This window comes from Bos taurus, chromosome 3, assembly GCF_002263795.3.
Source record: "Bos taurus isolate L1 Dominette 01449 registration number 42190680 breed Hereford chromosome 3, ARS-UCD2.0, whole genome shotgun sequence".
NCBI classification, from domain to species: domain Eukaryota; kingdom Metazoa; phylum Chordata; class Mammalia; order Artiodactyla; family Bovidae; genus Bos; species Bos taurus.
Window position 1 is genome coordinate 98,979,339 of NC_037330.1, and position 20,595 is coordinate 98,999,933.

The 20,595-nt window shown below is 41.2% G+C and overlaps 1 protein-coding gene and 1 long non-coding RNA gene across 6 annotated transcripts in view; one reads left to right on the forward strand and one right to left on the reverse strand.

Moving 5' to 3' along the window:
• Positions 1-11,038, forward strand: part of STIL (STIL centriolar assembly protein) — a 53,710-nt gene extending 42,672 nt beyond the window's left edge. For 4 of the 5 annotated variants that reach the window (XM_024987201.2, XM_024987195.2, XM_059883263.1 and 1 more), the window contains exons 16-17: positions 382-632; positions 9,552-11,038. In XM_024987201.2, coding sequence (XP_024842969.1) covers positions 382-632; positions 9,552-10,341 — 1,041 coding nt within the window. In that variant the 3' untranslated portion in view covers positions 10,342-11,038. The remainder of the gene's footprint in view (positions 1-381; positions 633-9,551) is intronic. The other variant, NM_001206662.2, reaches the window with a different exon arrangement.
• A 1,690-nt stretch (positions 11,039-12,728) lies between these two features.
• LOC132344918 (uncharacterized) lies at positions 12,729-19,848 on the reverse strand. Its single transcript, XR_009493994.1, has 3 exons — positions 19,139-19,848; positions 14,310-14,501; positions 12,729-12,894 (listed from the first exon to the last, which is right to left on the reverse strand). It is a non-coding gene; the product is annotated as an uncharacterized lncRNA (long non-coding RNA).
• Between the last annotated feature and the right edge of the window lie 747 nt (positions 19,849-20,595).

Sequence of the window (20,595 nt, forward strand, 5' to 3'; positions counted from 1 at the left end):
CAAATTCTGAAAGTAACATAAAGGTTACACTTATAACTCTAAAACATTATCCTTTTTCAAATGAAAGCATGATTTTAAACTTTTGTTTATAAAGATTTCACAATAAATCCTTGAAAATACTTGAAATATTACTCAAATGGTTTTAAATCTGTTGGCTTTAAAATGAACAAGTTCTGAACAAACATTCTAAGTTTTCTCTAGGATCTTCATTCATTAGAATGGACTTCTTTTATAAAAATTCCATAAAACTTGGGAAATGTACTTGATACTTTGTAGAATTTAGCACGATAATTTTTTACTCTGGCATTACTTAACAGTATTATTTCTATTTTTGTTTCCTAATAGTGATTTTCAAATACGTCCTTTTTCTTCTTTCATCAGAGTCAAGGGAACCACCTACTGAATAACTCCCCCAAAGTAACTGAGGAGCCATCTACCAAAGCAGTAATTATCAGTGATGAGTGCACCAAAAACCAGAATGTTTACCATACTAAGAAAAAAAAACATGATCCAGGATCAGTGGACAAAGAATGTGTTCTTAATGCAACTCTTAAGCAACTTAGAAGCTTTGGAGTAAAAATTGATTCTCCAACTAAAGTGAAGAAAAATGCACATAAAGTGGATCATGCAAGGTAAGTTTAAAATTTGTTTTAAAAGATTTTTAAAAAAATGTAAATGCATTGCAGCTTCCTCTTGAGAAAAGGTATAAGCTTGCCATTCAATTCAACTGGCTTATGATTTATTCAGGGTCTATATTAATATGTATGTAGTGAATAAGAAGAAATCATATCTACCCTATAGAGGTTCCATTTTAGTAGAAGAGTAGGTTATATACTTAAGTAATTTGAGAGACATAGGGATAGCTCCTGAGTAAAGATGCCAACAAAATGCTCTAGGAGTCTTAGAGAAAGAGAAATGAGCTGTTAGTTACTTTTGGTGTCTAGAAAAGTTTTCCTGGAGTGACGGGGTCTGTGTCAACTACTGGACGTACAGTTAATGCAGTTGTCATCTAGAAGGCAAAACCCTTCCTTTTTGTAGGACTGTGTTTTGAAGACTATAGTTATGTGAACCTTACTTATTTCTCACCAGTTCCAACTGGCCATGTTCTTCTGTTCAGATTTCTCTTCATCAAAGATCAGCTCAATATACACTTGCTTTTAAAGAACATAAAATCTGGAAATTCTGTAATTAAGCCTGCTGCTGCTGCTGCTAAGTCGCTTCAGTCATGTCCAACTTTGTGTGACCCCATAGACGGCAGCCCACCAGCCTCCCCCATCCCTGGGATTCTCCAGGCAAGAACACTGGAGTGGGTTGCCATTTCCTTCTCCAATGCAGGAAAGTGAAAAGTGAAAGTGAAGTCGCTCAGTTGTGTCCGACTCTTTGTGACCCCATGGACTTCAGCCTACCAGGCTCCTCCATCCATGGGATTTTCCAGGCAAGAGTACCGGAGTGGGGTGCCATTGCCTTCTCCAGTAATTAGGGCTAGTGCTGTGCTTAGTCACTCAGTCATGTCCAATTCTTTGTGACCCCATGGACTGTAGCCCACCAGGCTCCTCTGTCCATGGGGATTCTCCAGACAAGAATACTGGAGTGGGTTGCCACACCCTCCTCCAGGGGATCTTCCCAACCCAAGGATTGATCCCAGGTTTCCTGGATTGCAGGAGGATTCTTTACCATCTGAGCCACCAGGGAACCCAAAATAAGGCTAGTATGTTTTCTATTAATTATTTTTGGTGTTTTTTAATACAGTCTCAGCAGCAGCAGCAGCATGATTTTAAAAAATCAAATAAAATGCATGAATATCAAATAAAATGCAAAAAAACCCACTTCCCAAACTCCTCAGTCTGACTCCTTCTAAGTTATTTCTCTTAACTATTTCTTTGGTATTCTTCTAGAAATGCTCTAGGCATGTTCAAGTATGTATCTGTGTGATGTGTTGCAATTTATGGGTTTTTTTTTGCATAACATAGATACTTTCTGGGTATATGCAATTCTTCCTCAGGCATTTAAACGACTACAATATTCTGTTGTGCCCATGTACTATGATACAGTGAACCCCAGTTCTCTACTAATGGGTTTTTAGGCCGAATCTCTTATTCCTTATCTCAAACAGTGCTAAGTGAACATCATTCTATAGGCACTTGTACAAGTGTTTTTGTAGGGTGAATTCCTATAAGTGGTGGGATCAAAGGATGTATGCATCTGAAAGTCTGGCAGATGTTGCCATTGCCCCCCAAAATAGCTGTACAAGTTTATATTCCTGCCACCAGTGAAGTGAGGCTAGCATTTTTGAAGGTCTTATTTCAGTACTCTTAGGATAGAGGCTTTATTACATCGATTAGAATGCTTAAATCAACCTGCTATCTTTGTGGAACCCTTAACATTTGGTATGGCTGCTTGTGAGGAATAGTTTTTAAGTAATGTATTTCTTCATAGTGGCCACCCTATTTTAATGTCTTAAGTGTCAAACATTGAAATTAATGAATTTTCAGTATACAATAAACTTGATACAGTTTTTACATGCCTAGAATGAAATGGAAAGTAAAGCCATTTGCTCTATCAGTATGGGGTGGTCAGATTGTTTTAATCAATTCTTCTGTCCTTTACTTAAATGAAAATTCATATTATAAATTTATACTATAAAAATGATACAAACTCAGGGTTGGAATTTTAGAAAATGAAGAAAATGTCATTTGAACCAATAACACCCAAAGGAAATTAGGAAACATAGTTGAAGTTTTACTGTATATATAATTTTGTTTATTTTTCTTTACTTACCATTATAAAATAGACATTTTCATTTAGTATTGTGGGCTATCCCCATTTTTGAAATTCATTTATCTATATGATTTGAAAAATCCATATACACCCATAGATAGGATTTTAGTTTCATGTAAGATGATTTTCTCAAGGAAATGAAAGCTAAGGTGAAAAAAAATTGTTTTCAAAAGCAATATGTTAAATTAATTATTTCCATAGAGGGGTAAGCTGGCTAAATGTTAGAATAACATAGTTATATCTTCACATGAAAACTTTTTTTCCAAAACTTTATTTTATTATATAAATTGGGTAAAATATTATAGAGCTTAGGGAATAGAGTTTGATATTTGTTTTGTTTCCATTACCAAAGTAATGTAAGTTTATTTTGGACACCTTAGAAAATTTAGAAAAGTAGACCAAAACAAATCAACAAACCATATTCAGAGAAAGTCCTTGGCAGTCCAGTGGTTAGGACTCTGCTTTCACTGCTGAGGGCCTGGGTTCCTTCCCTGATGGCGGAACTAAGATCCCACAAGCCTCGAGGCTAAAAAACAAACAAACAAAAAAACATATTCATACCAACCAACGTAATTTATTATTAAAGAATTTGTTCTTGTATTTCTTTTTATTTTTCTAAAATTATTTTAACAGCAGTCATTTATTGAGTGCACATAAAGTGTGAGGAACTGTGCTAAAGGTTTATGCAGCATTATTTCAGTTGATCCTTGCAATAATCTATATGATAGATACTCTTATTATACATGTTTTATGAATGAAGAGGGCCTTCCCTGGTGGCTCAGATGGTAAAGAATCTGCCTGCAATGTGGGAGACCCGAATTGGATTCCTCGGTCGGGAGAAGGCAATGGCAACTCACTCCAGTATTCTTGGCTGGAGAATTCCATGGACAGAGGAGCCTGGTGGGCTACAGCCCATGGGGTCGCAAAGAGTCGGACACGACTGACCAACTAACACACATACACACAGACATCAATGAAAAAATTAAGCACCAATTTATTCAAGGCCCAACACCTGTAATTTTAAACCTCCTCTTCTAACTCCAAAGTCCATAGTTTTGTTTTTGTTTTTTTACTGTTTTGCTCTATGCTTACTGCTTGTTTAAGTCTTTGGTAGGATCTTACAGTATGTACATTTTACTGCTTTGTGTTTTGACCATACTGTATATACTGCCCCCCCAAAAAAATTGGTCTTATATTGGAAAATAAGCATGTTTTCAAAGTTGTTATAATGTTTTCTAAGCATCATCTTTAATGGGGATTTAATAAACCAGTAAGTGGAACATAGTATTTGTTTACTTCACCCTTTCCCTCTTGTCAGAACTGAGTCAAAGTGTTTTCAGTGTCTTACTGTATTAAATATTGCTATGATAAACATCTTTTTGTAAAGATTGCATTTTTTAGGTTTAGTATTATTTTTTCAGAATAGAATCTCAGAAATGGAAAGATTAAGCCAAATAGTAGGAAAATTTTAAGGCTGTCACTATACTGCATTCTGAAAGAGTAAGATTTACAGTCCTATCAGCTATATATGTATTAGTAGTTCAGCAATCGGAGAAGGCAATGGCACCCCACTCCGGTACTCTTGCCTGGAAAATCCCATGGATGGAGGAGCCTGGTGGGCTGCAGTCCATGGGGTTGCTAAGAGTTGGACACGACTGAGCGACTTCCCTTTCACTTTTCACTTTTATGCATTGGAGAAGGAAATGGCAACCCACTCCAGTGTTCTTGCCTGGAGAATCCCAGGGACGGGGGAGCCTGGTGGGCTGCCGTCTGTGGGGTCACACAGAGTCGGACACGACTGAAGCGACTTAGCAGCAGCAGCAGTTCAGCAGTACTTTCACTCATTTTACTTTAGTAAATATATTTTATATTTTACTCATTTTACTTCAGTAAATATATATATATATATATACATATATATATATATAGCTTGTACTGTGAGCCAGCTATAAGAAATATCATAGTATATAAGATAACCTAGGAAAACTGTCTTTCCCCTCAAAGACCTTAAAGTTCAGTAGAGAAGATGCATAGGTAAATAGTCAATTATAACATACTCTGATAGGAGAGGTACCTAGCATATTTTCATACTGTTTTATAATTATCCTATATTAAAACTGATGATTTTTAAAGATTTGTGCTAATTTAGACCAATAATTATTAAATTATCTTTAATTTATATTTTATTGATTATAAGTGGGTTCTATATATTATTGTGATTAAAAATAAACTGCACTGAAACTATGTCTCTAACATATACGTCATATTTTATTGTCGATAGTCTTGGGCTGAGAGGAGACTCCAGGTGTAAGACTGTCTAAAACCCGCCTAATTAATTCCTGTTTCACGGTCTGTCTTGAGCTTAGTTTTTTAGTGTAATCTCCTACCACATTCCAGTTTACCCACCTTTAGCATCTGCAAAATTCCTTGCTATTACTTTCACCTGGGATGTTCTTTTTCATCTTACTGCTTGCCACAGTCCTCCTTATCCTTTAAAGTGGAACTCAAAAAAAAATAAAAACTAAAGTGGAACTCAGATGTCACCTTCTTTGTCAATGTATCCAGGACCTCTCACCAGATTATTGATGGTTTGTATCTCAGAATACCTAGTTTCTAATAGATTATACAGCCTGTTCTTGTGATCGCCTTTCCAGCGAGATGGTGAGTTTTTTATCTATCTGTGAATCCTCATTGCCTCTGTCACACTTGGTGGGCCTTCGTGGATTGCCAAAGGAATGAAATCCCACCTACTGGGGTCATCACTGAAGTTTACAATGAATGCTTTACTCTTAATACCTCTGTAATACTTACTGTCAGCATTTACGGCCTTGTGTTATCTTTTCTTTTTTTTTTTCTTGTGTTATCTTTTAACACATATTGGTGTACTATAGCTGATGTGCGAAAAGTTCAAAAGGCAGTTGTTCAATAGATTTTTCCTATGAAATCGTGTATAAATTGTAGTTTAGTATTCCAGGAAAGTAATCTTAGAATCCTTGTATGCCCATTGTTTTTCTGATTCCGTAAACCAGCTAGCCTTTGTCATTGTACCTATGTGAAAACTTACTTCACGTTCCAGTTCTGGACCCCAGGAGCATTACCCTCCAGCCACAAGAGTAGCTGAGACAGGGGAAGCAAGATTTCCTTTCAGCTTTCCAGATCCAGAACACTGCAGATTAAGAAGGTCCAAAAGCAGGGAAACAAAAGAGGGTCCCAGACCCACCTAGAAATTGTAGGGAAGATGGAGGACCAGCAGCAGCTCTATGGGCATATTCCCAACCGGAGTGACGTTTTGAATTCAAAATAGATCTTAAGCAGTCTCTGTAGTTACTTCTTTGCTCTCTACTTGGAAACCATATGTGTTCTCTAGTGGAATACCCTACACAGGGTAAGTAGGAGATAACTAATCGGGATTCAAATAGGACAATAAGTCAGGGTTGGTTTTCATCCTTAAGTAAGTTGGAATAATTCCCTTAATTGTTGGCATGTGACTCTCATACTCAAACATAAATGGACTTTATCCTTTTGTAACTGCACATCTATTGAGATTCTTAATATAGTATATCTGTGATCAGGGCTTTTAGGACTTATCAGTGGAGTGTCTTACTTTTGCTTTTCGTCTTAATTACCCTAGCATTTCTATGCGTTGGTTCCACGTATTATTGATTTGTTTTCAAAGTCAAGGTGTTTCCCCCAGCCCCCAAATTGAAACTAGCTGGCTGTGTTAGTGAAGCTTGAAGAAACTTGTAAACTGATATCAATTGTTTTCATGGATTTATATAGATCTTTTAACCATTCTATAAAAGAAGATCTGTTATTACTCAGCCATAAAAAAGCAATGAAGAAACTTCCCTGGCGGTCCAATGGTTAAGAATGTGCCTTGCAATGCAGGGGGCACAGGTTCGATCCCTGATTGCGGAACTAAGATCCCACATTCCACGTGGGGCAACTAAGCTCTTATGCCGAAACTACTGAGCCCTCATGCTGCAAATAAAGTCTGTGCGTCACCCCAAAAGGTCCTGCGTGACACAGTGAAGACCCCACAGGCTGCAACTAAAACCTGACAGCCAAATAAATGTTTTTTTAAAAAAAGAGTGAAATACCACCATTTGTAGCAGCATGGATGGACCAAGGGATTATCATATTAAGGAAGGTCAGACAGAGGAAGACGGGCATCATATGGTATCATTTATATGTGGGATCTAAAAAAATAAGAGAAAGGAACTTATTTGTGTAACAGACTCACAGACATAGGAAATAAACGTATGATTACCAAAGGGGATGGGGGAAGGAAATTGGAATTTAGGAGTTTGGCATTGATGTATACACATTACTATATATAAAGCAGATAAACAACAAGGATCTACTGTACAGCACAGGGAACTATATTCAGTATCTTGTGATAACCTATAATAGAAAAGAATCTGAAAAAGAATATAAATATGTAAAAACTGAATCACTTTGCTGTACACCTGAAACTAGCACAACATTGTAAATTAACTATACTTGAGTTTGAAAATGATTTTTTAAAAAAGATTTCATTCAAATTAGATCTACTATTTCTCAGTATTTAACTTTTTTTTTTTTTGGCCGTGCCATGCAGCATGCGAGACTAGTTCCCCAACCACGGATCAAACCATTCCCCCCACAGTGAAAGTGTGGAGGCCCAACTGCTGGACCACCAGAGAAATCTCTCAATAATTAACATTTTGAATTAGAAATTTGTTTTAATTTGATGTGTTTATTTTTGGCGGCACTGGGCCTTCCCTGCTGCTCAGGCTTTCCTTCAGCTGTGTCAGGCGGGGGCTGCTCTCTAGTGTGGTGTGCGGGCTTATTGCAGTGGCTTCCTTTGTTGTGGAGCACAGACTGTAGGCGCACAGGCTTCAGCAGCTGTGACACGTGGGCTCAGTACCGCGGCTCCCAGGCTCAGTAGTTACGGCACACAGACTTAGTTACTCCACGGCATGTGGGGTCTTCCTGGACCAGGGACTGAATCTGTGTCTCCTGCAGACTTGGCAGGCAGGTTCTTTACCACTGAGCCAGCAGGGAAGCCTGAATTAGAACTTTTTATTTGCCTTTTCATGTATTTACATTAATGATATCTATAGATATTATACTTAGATATTTTTAATATGTACAAATCTGATTTAATATTGCAAATAGCTTATAATTTAAAGGAAATGGGCAAAGAAAGTAGAAAAAAGACTTTATATTCATATTAATGCTATGAATGTATCATAAAAGAACATGTCTAGATAGATTGGTAGTACCTCTTCCATCTTAGTAAGACAGTCTCCAGACTTCCCTAGCTGTCCAGTGGTTAAGACTCCATGCTTCCAAGGTGGGAAATGCAGGTTCAATCCCTGGGTCAGGAAGATTCCCCTGGAGAAGGAAATGGCGATCCGCTCCATTGTGCTTGCCTGGGAAATCCCATGCATGGACAGAGGAGCCTGGTGGGGCACAGTCCTTGGGGTCACAGAGTCAGACGTGACTGAGGAACGAAACAACAACAAAAGGAGAGATGCAGGCAGTGTCTGACTTATGTAAAACAGCCGAACTGCTTCGTTGGGTGCTATGGAAAGTCATAGCGTATTCACTGACTAGGGTATAATAATAATATAGTATATTATAACATATAATAGTGCACAGAAGACTCAAGGGAATAGAAAAACTCTGATAGCAAAATACAAGTTGCTGAATACAGTACAGTGAACCAGTGGTCATAGAGGCCAAGAGAATAAGGCAGACCTGGTCTCAGCTTGCCAGTTACTAACTGTTCAACTTAGGGAAATTTGTTAAAGTCTCTATTGCTTAGTTTTCTCAACTGTAAAATAAAGATGATAATAATAATACCTATTTACTCATTCAGTAAATATTTATTGAATGCCTGCCTTGTGCCAGGCACCACAGATGCTGCAATGGCAGGAGAAACAGAAATCCCTTGTCCTCACGGGGTTTCATGAGGGAGCTAGACAATAAACAAAAAATGTGAGTTAAATATATAGATAGCCATAAGGGCCCAGGAGAAAACAGAGAAGTTGAGGAAGGGGAATGTGAATTGTTGTAATGGTGAATAAGGTTGAAATACATGATTAACCTCCCAGAGGACTAAATGAGGCACTAAATGTTTAGCAGAGTGCCTGGCACATAAGGCACCAATAAAAAACTAGCAGCTATTATAGTATAAATGATATGAAGGAAAAGGCAAGTCAGTTAATTACTGTTAATAAAATAACACCAACCAAAGAGAGTGAGGATTATATCTAATGAAAATTACCGTGTACACACATACACGCATGCATGCACGCGTGCATACACCTTCATATCCAGAGACTGGTTAATATTTTTCATTCATTACAAATGGAATCTCTTCTATGAAAATGTAATATTCTGAGCTACATCAAATCTTGTAATGTTACATTGTCAATTGTGTTTTCTGTTTGATTTTATTTTTGTTTTACTTTACCAATATTAAAAAGCTTTACATTGTAAGGTCTTATATATGGTCTTAAAACCGTAACATGTTAATTTAGGAAAATTAATTTGTGTTCCACTTTTAGTCTTTGAATCATAGATTACCTTCTAGATTATTGTATTTATCCCTTGAATGTATCTGTATCATCAAGACTTAGATGTCGAGCACTCAGATAAAAAAGCACCATCCAGCTTAAAGCTGAAGACCTTTTGTTACTTTCATAAAGTGAAACATATTTACAATAATACTGTTTAGTACTCGGAATAAGATAAATGATGGCCTGCCCTGTTCTGTCTTTCAGTGTGTTGGCATGCATCAGCCCTGAAGCAGTGATCTCTGGATTAAACTACATGTCATTTGCTAATGTTGGCATGAGTGGCTTAAGCCCCAGTGGTGTGGACTTGAGCATGGAAGCAAATGCTATAGCTCTGAAATATTTAAATGAAAATCAGCTGTCACAACTGTCTCTCACACGATCAAGCCAAAATAATGGTGATTCACCTTTTAGCCTTCTACATATTAATACAGACAGAAGCACAGTGGGGCTTAGTTTAATTTCACCAAACAACATGTCATTTGCAACCAAAAAATACATGAAGAGATACGGACTCATACAAAGCAGCGACAATAGTGAAGATGAAGAGGAGCCTCCAAACAATACAGATGGCAAGAGTGAACATTTAGTGAATCAAAACCTCACATACATAGCTGAACAACTTGATTGTCAGAAAGAGCCTTCCAGGAATGCTGGTGAGATAACTGATTGCTCTAACTGTGACTCCATGGGCACCCACACAGGTACGCCAGTATTGAGAAACATCACAAATGAAGCTGTTCAGCCAAAAGCAACACAGCAGTTGAATGAAAACCCCACTTTCTTATTAAAGAACCTTAAACCAAGCCCTGCAATGAATCTCCGAATTGGAAAAGCAGAATTTACCCAGCATCCTGAGAAAGAAAATGTAAGGGACACTCCAATTTTTCCTGAAAGTTTGAAACCTTCTGAAACCTTAAAGCAAATGAATAGTATGAATTCAGTAGGCACCTTCTTAGATGTAAAGCGTCTTAGGCAGTTGCCAAAATTATTTTAAACTTTTAACTCCCCACCCTCCTGATAAGAGGATGAGACATCTGAAGATACTTACAGAAGTCAGAGCCTTTTGACAGTTTTGGAATTCCTAATCACTCTAGGGATCACTCTGTTGATAGCAGCTTATGGCAAAGAGCTGAACAAGTGGCCTGACTGAGATGGCTAACTGGTAGGAGGCCTAAGTGTTCTTTGTTCAGATAGAGTTGTTAAGCATCACTGGATCTTTAAAAAAAAAATCCTGAGATCAGTTATTTCAAGAAATTTAGATAAGCAGATGCTATCCAGCTATGAATCGGAGTTGCCCTTTTATACTGTACATTTTGAAAAGTGTTTTCCTAGCATTTTGCATCTACCCAGTACCACCTAAAAGAACATAAAGTTATCATGACCCTGACTAAATTAGCTAAACAACCCTTATTGAATTTAAGGGGGGAAAAGTTTTGTTTTTTTTAAATAACTTGCAATCTTTTATACAAGGTGTATATATATATATTCTCTTCAGATGCACATTTGTTAAATACTGTGGAAGTAAACTTTTGCACTCTTGTGGGTTGATGTTAATGTAACATTTCAACATGTAGCACTAGCTGTCACAGAATAAGAAAATTATGAGTATGAGTGTGTTTTATAAACTTTGTGAGTTTTTCAAATGTTTTACTATTTTTTTAATGGAACTTAATAAAAATGTCTAGATTGACTGCTTTCCTTCGTCCTCCGTTATAGCATATCCTTGTCCACTTAAAAAAAAAACCAAAAACTTTGTAGACTCCCCTAAAATTCCAAACATGATACACAGAATTCCGGTGTATCCTTCATCTAGCAACGCCCAATAATGCTATCTTACACAACCATAGTAAATGATCAAAACCAAGAAATTGACATTTGGTGCAATATCAGTAACTAAACCACAGACCTTTCAGGTTTCACAAGTTGTTGCACTCATTTATTTACATTTTGGTGTATAACTATGAAATTTTATCACATAGATTTACATAACCACCACCACAATCAACATATAGAACCATCCCATCATCACAAAGAAATTCCTTAGTTCTACCCTTAAAATACAGCCTGCCTCCAACTCTAACTCCTGACAACCAATGATCTGTTCTCCATCACCGGAGCTGTGTCATTTGGAGAATGCTAATAAAAATGGAATCAGAGTATGTAATTTCTTGAAGGTGGTTTTCACTTAGCATAATGTCCTTGAGATCCATCCAACTTTTTGAGTACATCAATAGTTGCTTCCTTCCCCCACCTTCTTTCAAAATAAATTTTAAATTATTTCTGAATATAAATGAAAAATGTCCTCATTCACTTGAGTGAGAAAATTCTTCTGCTAAAGTTAAATTAAGACATCATAGCCTTGTATAAAAATTTGAGATGTTAACTGCAAAGAAATGGACTTTCGGTCTCTAAATACCCAGCTTGGGCCCTCTGAGATGATAATCTGATGAGCCAGTTTAGCTAGCCAGCAGAAGTGTGGTAGCATGACAGCTGTCTGCTGCTCTCAACAGGAGCCAGGGACCAGTTAGTGCACATTTTCCTGTTGCATTGCTCTTTGAGGTTAAAATTCAGATGTAGAAATGTCACGTGATTCTCAGTGTTTTGTCCCCATTGGTCATCATTTGGGACTTCGGTTATTTTAATAAATATTTTCAAAATCCACTTATAGGTTTCACTAGAGTAAAATTTTAAGTAATGGAATTGTGATCACCACTTCAAGTGCATTGTTTCATTTTAGCCATCAGTGTTTCACCTAAGAAGTGAGTGTAAGTACAATTTATATTGCATATTATTTTTTAAAATCTGAGAGAATGCTAATTTATGACAGCCTCATTAACTCTACCATTATCACTGGGAATCCTGTAATTGTCACATGAAACAAGAAACTATCCGAACAATGAAAACTGAAGCTGAGACTTTATTTTTAAAATAATTTATTTTTGGCTGAACCAGGTTTCACTGCTTTGTGTGGGCTTTCTCTAGTCGCAGTGAGCGGGGTCTACTCTTCATTGTGGTGCTCGAGCTTCTCGTTGAGGTGGTGCCTCTTGTTTTGCAGCACAGGCTGTTGGCTTCCAGGCCGGCTTCAGTAGTTGCAGCTCACGGGCTCTAGAGCTCAGGCTCCATAGTTGTGGCACGTGGGTTTAGTTGCTCCACGGCATGTAGAATCTTTCTGGACCAGGGATCAAATCTGTGTCCCTGCATTGGCAAGTGGATTCCTAACCACTGCACCAGCAGGGAAGTCCTGAAGCTGAGACTTTTTAGGCAAAATCTAATTCTATCACTTCTGTTACCACATTTAATTTAGGATTTCTGATAAGACACTTTAGCAGTTTTGGAGATTGAATTTAGACTGAAGATTAATTCAAAATACTAACTAAATGGGCTTCCCAGGTAGCTCAGTGGTAAAGAATTGCTTACCAATGCAGGAGATGTGACTTCTATCCCTGGGTTGGGAAGATCCCCTGGAGAAGGAAATGGCAACCCACTCCAGTATTCTTGACTGGGAAATCCCATGGATAGAGGAGTCTGGTGGGCTACAGTCCATGGGCTGCAAAAAGAGTTGGACATGACTTAGCGCCTAAACAACAATAAAAACTAAAAACACATCTAGAGAAGAGGGACCATTACTGAAGCCTCTCTAGAAGTTCTCTAAGAAGATGTTTCACTTCGCAAGCTATTTGACAAATTAGTATCTATGATAGCTTTTTGGCATCTTTGGAAGAAGTATTAGTACTGGAAAAATTGGATTAAGGACGAGATGATTGCCTCTCAAGTGACATTTGTCTGAATTTCTTTGATTCAGTCCCACACAACACTGTGTATAGATATATGGGTGTTACGTCAAATGGAATAAGGAAACAATGGAGTTTCTATTACCTGGGAAAGGAACCTATTAGTCTAGGTCCTAGCCGATTGGCACCTCCACCCCCCTTCATCCAATGTCCCTTCACTCAATCTCTGAGCCCCCTCTACGCTTCATGCTCTCTTGTCCTCTACCTGCCCTGCCCGTGCTAAATAAGCTCCACAGAAGTGGATGTAGACATATGAGACATAAGCCTTGCCTTTGCCAGCTGTAAAGGCTTCAGAGAAAATAGATACACACTGGAAACAGTGGCACAACAGTATGAGACAGCGTATGATGAAATGCCATAACCAGTGACCCAGACTGAGGAGACACAGTGGAGCGATCGCGATAGCTTCCATCTTTTAAGACTTAACCACGTGCTCACAGGGCACTGTGCAGAGCACTTCACACCTTAGTGCATTTAAGCCTTCTGGCTGACCCCAGCTGGTAACCCTCAATACTTGAGGGACTGACCTTAGGGAAGTAAATTACACAAGTAAACTGTAATCAGATTCAAGCTCAAACTCCTATTAAGCCACTGAGAAATGCAACTTATCTGAGGCCTGAGGACTGCAGGAAGAGCTTCCTACGAGACCCAGATCTTGAATGAATGCTTTTAAATACTACAGCCAGTGCTATTTCAGATATGTGCTGACCTCCAAGCTACTGGCCTTATTTTCCCACCCCCCGCCCCCAAAAGTCCCCCTGCCCTTTAGCCAAGACCAGAAACCACTGCTTTTATCGACAAAGTCCTCAAGTAGGCAACCCCAGCACTGTTAATGTTATAAGGAGTTCGATGATTTTACATCATGGTACTACTATCAGGGCCCCAGGAAGTTAGAGGAGCAAGACTTTTCTGTGCCCTTGTTTTCTAGACGTTACTCTTGTGAGCATAACCTAGTTTAACCGAGAGACCTTTATGCTTGCAAAATAAATTTAATGGTAATGTCTTAGGTTTGCAGACTGCTTCACACTCTTCAAAGTGCTTTCCCACACATTTCCTCATATAATCCTCACAACCAAAACCCAACGGGAGTATGTGTGGCTGACATCATTTACCTCTTTGTACACATGATGAGACAAAACACAAATGAGGTATAACTGGGCCAAGATCACACCTTGAGAGTTAACCTGGTCCTTCCATAGCATCCAGTCCAGCATCAGCCTTTCCGTCTGTTCTTCCTCTCCTCACCTGCACTTCTTTTACCCCTCATCATTCAGCAGGTGTTTAATGTTGATTCTGCTGGGCTCTGAGCTGGATGCCAAGTCTAATGTGATGAACAAGACAGCTTGTCCTGTAAGATCTTGATCTAATGGGGAGACACATGCAACCATTAGCCATACAGAGACGTAGAGTTTATAATAAAACTATATGATGTGTGAGGATATATTAAGAGAAGCTGGGGGGATGGTTATCTTGAGAATGCTCCAGGTTTTTCCAGAATCTTGCAGGAGCAATATGGAAGAGTAGGGGAAGATGTGCTGTTTCTGAAAGAGGGAACAGCTTGTTGGAAAGCATGGAGATCTGAATAGGTATGGCATTGGAAGAGGGGGCTGAGGCAGGAAACCAAAGATAGGAAAGGAAAAAAATATACGTGTAAAAAGAACACTGAATTAGAAGTCAGCAACAATTGGGTTCCTCTTGTCCCTCTGCTCCAAATTCCATGACATGGGCAAGTCACCTCACATCACTAGGCTTTAGTTTCCGAGAATTATTGAGGTGAAGGGGTTAGCTGTGTATCTCTAACATGCTGTGATTATAAGCGTTGATGCAGAAAAAGAAATAGAAGTCCAGAGGAGGGAAAGGAGGGAAAGACAGAGTGTTAGAACCAGGCCTTGAAGTATTTCAAAGGGTTTCTACAATCGTCGATGAGGAAAAGATTTCCTTACTATTAATAATACCTACTATTTAACAATTTAAAAAGAAAAAGAATCCTGTTTTCACCAACAAAATGTCGAGTAATAATATCTGTTTGAAGAGGTACTAATGTGTCTTCCTCCAGTTCTGAATTAACACATTCCTTGCCTTTAAGGAGCTCAAATTCCAGTGTGAAAACATCAAACCCAGGGAAAGGGGTTTAAGGGTTTGGAAGCCTGGGAGATGTTCCCTGTCTCCTCTCTGCTCCCCAAACCGGAACTGTTTGGATCACAAAAAACATCCTCACAGGAAATCCTGCTTTCCCACCTCCTGGTAAGAGGCTGAGCTCCAGGAAAAGGATGGATTTGGGGAAGAGCCCTGTGTCCTGCCTCTTCACGGGAGGTCTGGGACCAGGAGGACAGGAGGAACTAATTAAAAACACAATGGAAACGGCAATGTCAGGTTTTCAGAGCTGCTGGGGCCCTCAGAAACCACTTGGTCCTCACTGTACAAATGAGGACACAGGGGCTCCAAGAAAAGGGACTCGCTCAAGTTCACACAGCTTAGGAAGCACAGTGCTTGGGCTGGAACACGGGACTCCGGCCTGAGTTCACATCATATGCTGTGGTATTTGAGTCAGTAAATCAGGTGCCAGACAATCAAACCTAGCTTCCCCTCCCCCGCCCCATTACCCTTTATACCATAAAGGAAGGAAAAGGCTATGTGTGCACATGGGAACGTGCACAAACACACACACACTCCAACTGCTCCCTTTGCCGCTACACCCTCCAGGAGCTTAAAGCCCTATGAACTCATAAAACGCAGCTTAGAGGCACCCCTGCCCCACAACTCCTCCCCACCCTGCAGGAAAGTGAGTTTTTTCCCCCCTTTTGACTTCCCATTCCCCTTTCTCTAGTCTTCCTTTTGTCCTCTTGCAAATGATGACAGCCAGCTTGAACGCTGGTTGGGAGTACCCAGGGCTGGGAGGTTCTTAAGGACCAGGACCACGTATGCTAGCCTTATCCAGGTCTGCTGAATGTCCCCGCTCTGTCTGGGGCCTTGTGCTGGACTACTGGAAACAAAAGGAAAAAAAGAGAAAGTTCTGGCAGACCCCACCATGGTAAACATGCCTCTGCGCGTGCCGCATCACACTCATCAAACATTTATCTTCGTCCTACTCAGAGTCTCATCAGGCCTCACCCAGCCCTGCAAGGTAACAGCGGCCAAGGCCGCAGCTTCACACACAAACACTCACAGAGGTTCTCGGGATCACAGAAAAGTGGGATCAAAGCAGAGGAAAAGACTGCCCCGAGTGACAAGATCCTGCTTCAGGGCTGTGGGAAGGGGGAAAGGATGACAGGATTATCCTTAGAGATCCTTCTGAAAATCAGAGACTGCTTGTTGCAGAGTCAGTACAGTTCGCCTGCTGCCTGGCCGATCCTTCAGGTCACAGACGAAAGCACAATTATATTTGTTTTCTCATCTAATCACCATAATGACTCAGAGACTGAAGAACAATAGTTAACATTTACTGACTACATCTGCTGTGTTCTAAGCCCTTTTACATTGTTAGCTTACTTCTTCCTCACAACAACAACAGTGTGAGGTAGATACTCCTAGTATCCCCCATTTTAGGGAGTGGGAAATAAGAACAGGGAGGTTAAGAAATTTCCCCCGAGGTCACACGGCCAATGTGAAGAACCAGGATTCGAAGCCTGACAATCGCTCTTCACGCAAGCATTATGTGGGACTAGACTTGGTGCTAAAGTGCTGTGGCTGAGGGCACACAGGTGAAGCCAGGGTTTAAACTTGGGCCTGTCTGGCTTCAGAGCACATGTTGCCTTCTCTCCTTTTTCTCCTCCTTCTCCCGAAGAGCAGAGGGTTGATTGAAGGAAGCCTGTGTTTCCTTTCCCTAAAGCTCTAGTTCCTACCTTGATATGGTGATACTAGCTGATGGATGCTGGCTGGGAGGGGATCAGGTCCATGGACCACAGCTGAGTCACTCCCGATAAGTGGCTTGCTCCAAACCCCCAGAATCACCCCAGGGGTTGGGTGTGCTGTGACTCTTCCCTCCCCTCCCCTTCCCCAGCATGGACAGTACCTTGGAGCCAGGGAGAGTCCAGCACCCCACCCCCATCAAGGCCAGCATTCCCTGGGCCACCCAGGAAGGGGCTGCGAGCCACAGCTTGCGTAATCACGGAACAATTTCTCTCTCCTACAAGGGCCGTATAGGACTCACTTGCACGTTTTCTGGCATTGGTTTCTAGAACCAGGAGGACTGGTCAGTTCTCCGTGCTCTAAGCTCATCGCCCCCTCCCTCAATTTCTTCCTCCAGCTCCATTTCTGTTGCTCTTGTTTCTTCAGCATACATTTGTGTGCCTCCTGCTCTGTCTCCATGATAAGCTGGGACGTGGACAAGCCAGACAAGGTCCCTGTCTTTGGGGGCCTCAGTAGGAAACACAGAAACCCAGACATGTGTGGTCAGAACCACAATGAAGGGATGTTTAAGGACCATAGGAGAAAGAGCTGAGGCAGGAACCCCTGGTCTGCTGGAAATCCCAGGCCAACCAGGGTCCCTGGCTCTCCCTGTCTCCCTCGGGGAAATTTACTTGGTGTTTTTACCCACCAAGTAAATTTACCCACGTCTCCTCTCCCCCTGCCACTCCGTGCAGCAGGGCCCCAGGGCCCAGTCCCGGGAAAAGAAGACAGCGGAGGCACAAATCCAGGAGAAGCAAAGCACCCAGCTGTATGCCACCAAAGGCCCTCGGTCATGGGTGTGATTTCATTCAATGCCTCTCCATTCTCTGAAGAGTGAGCCTTGGCTCCTTGAGGGTAGCCCAGGTGGGGTATGCCTCCTCTCCCATCCCTGGCAGCCAGCACAGGGCCCAGGACTACTGCTCCACAAGTGTTCACTTAAGATGGACAAACGAGCAGAGGCTATGCCCACTGTGCAGATGAGAAAACTGAGTTCCAGACAAGGAAGGTACTTGCTCCGCCACCATAGCTTTTAATAACAGAATGAGAAAGAACCCAGGTTTCTTAACCTAGTACAGGGACTTGCTGTCCAAGAAAGGGGAGCATGTCTTTTTGTCACCCAGACACCGAAGACATTCAGTTTAGTTGCTCAGTCGTGTCTGACTCTTTGCGACCCCATGGACTGTAGCACACCAGGCTTCCCTGTCCATCACCAACTCCTGGAGCTTGCTCAAACTCCTGTCCATCTAATCGATGATACCATCCAACTATCTCATCGTCTGTCGTCCCCTTCTCCTCCTGCCTTCAAACTTTCCCAGCATCAGGGTCTTTTCCAATGAGTCAGTTCTTTACAACAGGTGGTCAAAGTATTAGTATACCTAAGACATTGCTTGGCACAAACTAGATGTGCAGTCTGATCCTTCCAGGCTGAATCAACACACACACACAGTCTGCTCCCAGCACACTTTGCACACCCCACCCTAGTAGTGCACCGATTAAACTGCACTGTAATTCTTTGCCTCTATCTTAAGATCTCTAGGCATGAATACAGAGCTGATGTGGACTAGAGACTCCTCATAAAAAATAATAGCTTCTATTTATTAAATGGTGGTAAGCTCTTTGCAAAGCTTTTTATATACATCTCATAATCTTTCCAACAATCCTGTGAATCATGTGTTATTTTTGCCTCCACTTTAGACATGAGGAAACTGAGTTACAGAAAAGTAATGTAACTTTCATAGTAACACCTACTGAGGAGCAGAGGAGTAAGTCTAGCTTAGGGTGGTCTAACAATCAGTCACATAATTAACCACACCATCAGGCTCTGTCCTGTGTGTGGGAGGCATTCTGAGCTGACATACAGGACCCAGCCCATGTGTACAGAGGGCTCCTGCCATGGTGTTTCCTGGTGACTCAGGAGCTGGTGACAGAGTCTAGTAGGACCATGTGTGTCTTTAAATGGTGGGTTTACAAACTTTCCCCTTCACTTTCTATCCTCCTTTCCATCACCCCATCACCCTGGCCCTGGAGAGCTCACAGACCTGCTTATAACTGTCAGGGCTGACTTGTTAGAAACATGACAAGGGACCCAGGATGCTCTGCTAGTATAGGTACCTGTGGGAAACTGGAGTTCTCATCGGGAGCTGGAGCAGAGACTGAAAAAGAGGAAGGAGGCAAAGATGAGAAGCACAGAGACAGAGAGTAAGGATCAGTTCAGTTAAGCTGCTCAGTTGTGTTCGACTCTTTGTGACCGCATGAACCACAGCACGCCAGGCCTCCCTGTCCATCACCAACTCCCGGAGTCCACCCAAACCCATGTCCATTGAGTTGGTGATGCCATCCAACCATCTCATCCTCTGTCGTCCCCTTCTCCTCCTGCCCTCAATCTTTCCCAGCATCACGGTCTTTTCAGATGAGTCAGCTCTTTGCGTCAGGTGGCCAAAATATGGGAGTTTCAGCTTCAACATCAGTCCTTCCAATGAACACCCAGGACTGATCTCCTTTAGGATGGACTGGTTGGATCTCCTTGCAGTCCAAGGGACTCTCAAGAGTCTTCTCCAACACCACAGTTCGAAAGCATCGATTCTTCGGTGCTCAGCTTTCTTTACAGTCCAACTCTCACATCCATACATGACCACTGGAAAAACCATAGTCTTGACTAGATGGACCTTTATTGACAAAGTAATGTCTCTGCTTTTTAATATGCTGTCTAGGTTGGTCATAACTTTCCTTCCAATGAGTAAGCATCTTTTAATTTCATGGCTGCAGTCACCATCTGCAGTGATTTTGGAGCCCAGAAAAATAAAGTCAGCCACCGTTTCCACTGTTTCCCCGTCTATGTGCCATGAAGTGATAGGGGAGTAAGGATCGGGGCAGAAAAAAAAAAGAGCAGCCCCAGGGAGAGATACAGGGACAGAGAGAGAACAAGCTTGAGACAGAGGTGGCAGGGATGAGAGGCAGAGTGACAGAAATGATGAGATAAATGGAGAGAGGAATTCTGTGGTTTCCTCACCCCATTACATTCCCATTACAGATGGAGAAACTGAGGGTCAGAGGAAATGACCCTACTTCCTGGCAGATGTGTCTGCCACTTCCTAAACACCATCAATTTAGTTTCTCTTGTGTCCCCGGATATGTACCAGTGCCTCATATGCTGGCCCTGAGCGTCTTTCCATGACATTTTTGGCTATTTGTTTATCTTCTTTAGTGTCACAAAGGATTTAAACTAGGACGTATCACAAGATTTTGAAGTAGTTCTCCCAATGTAGCAAATATTTCCTTATAGTCAGCAGGAATGGAAAGGATGTTGGGTCCAAGCTGACATGGGACCCAAGCTGAAATGCCTAGCTGAATCATCTTGGATAAGATGAGCCTGTTTTTCCCATCTCTAAAGTTGGGTCACGCTAGCGGCCCACCAGGGTTATTGTGGAGGATGAAGTAATAGAAGGGAAGCAGAAGCAAGGAGCTGTACAGGCACACACAGCAGGTGCTCAACACCTAAAGTCCTTCTCATCTGTCCAAGGGTCCCACCCATAAGTATTTATGTTACACGAAGGCTGGGGCCCTGTCTG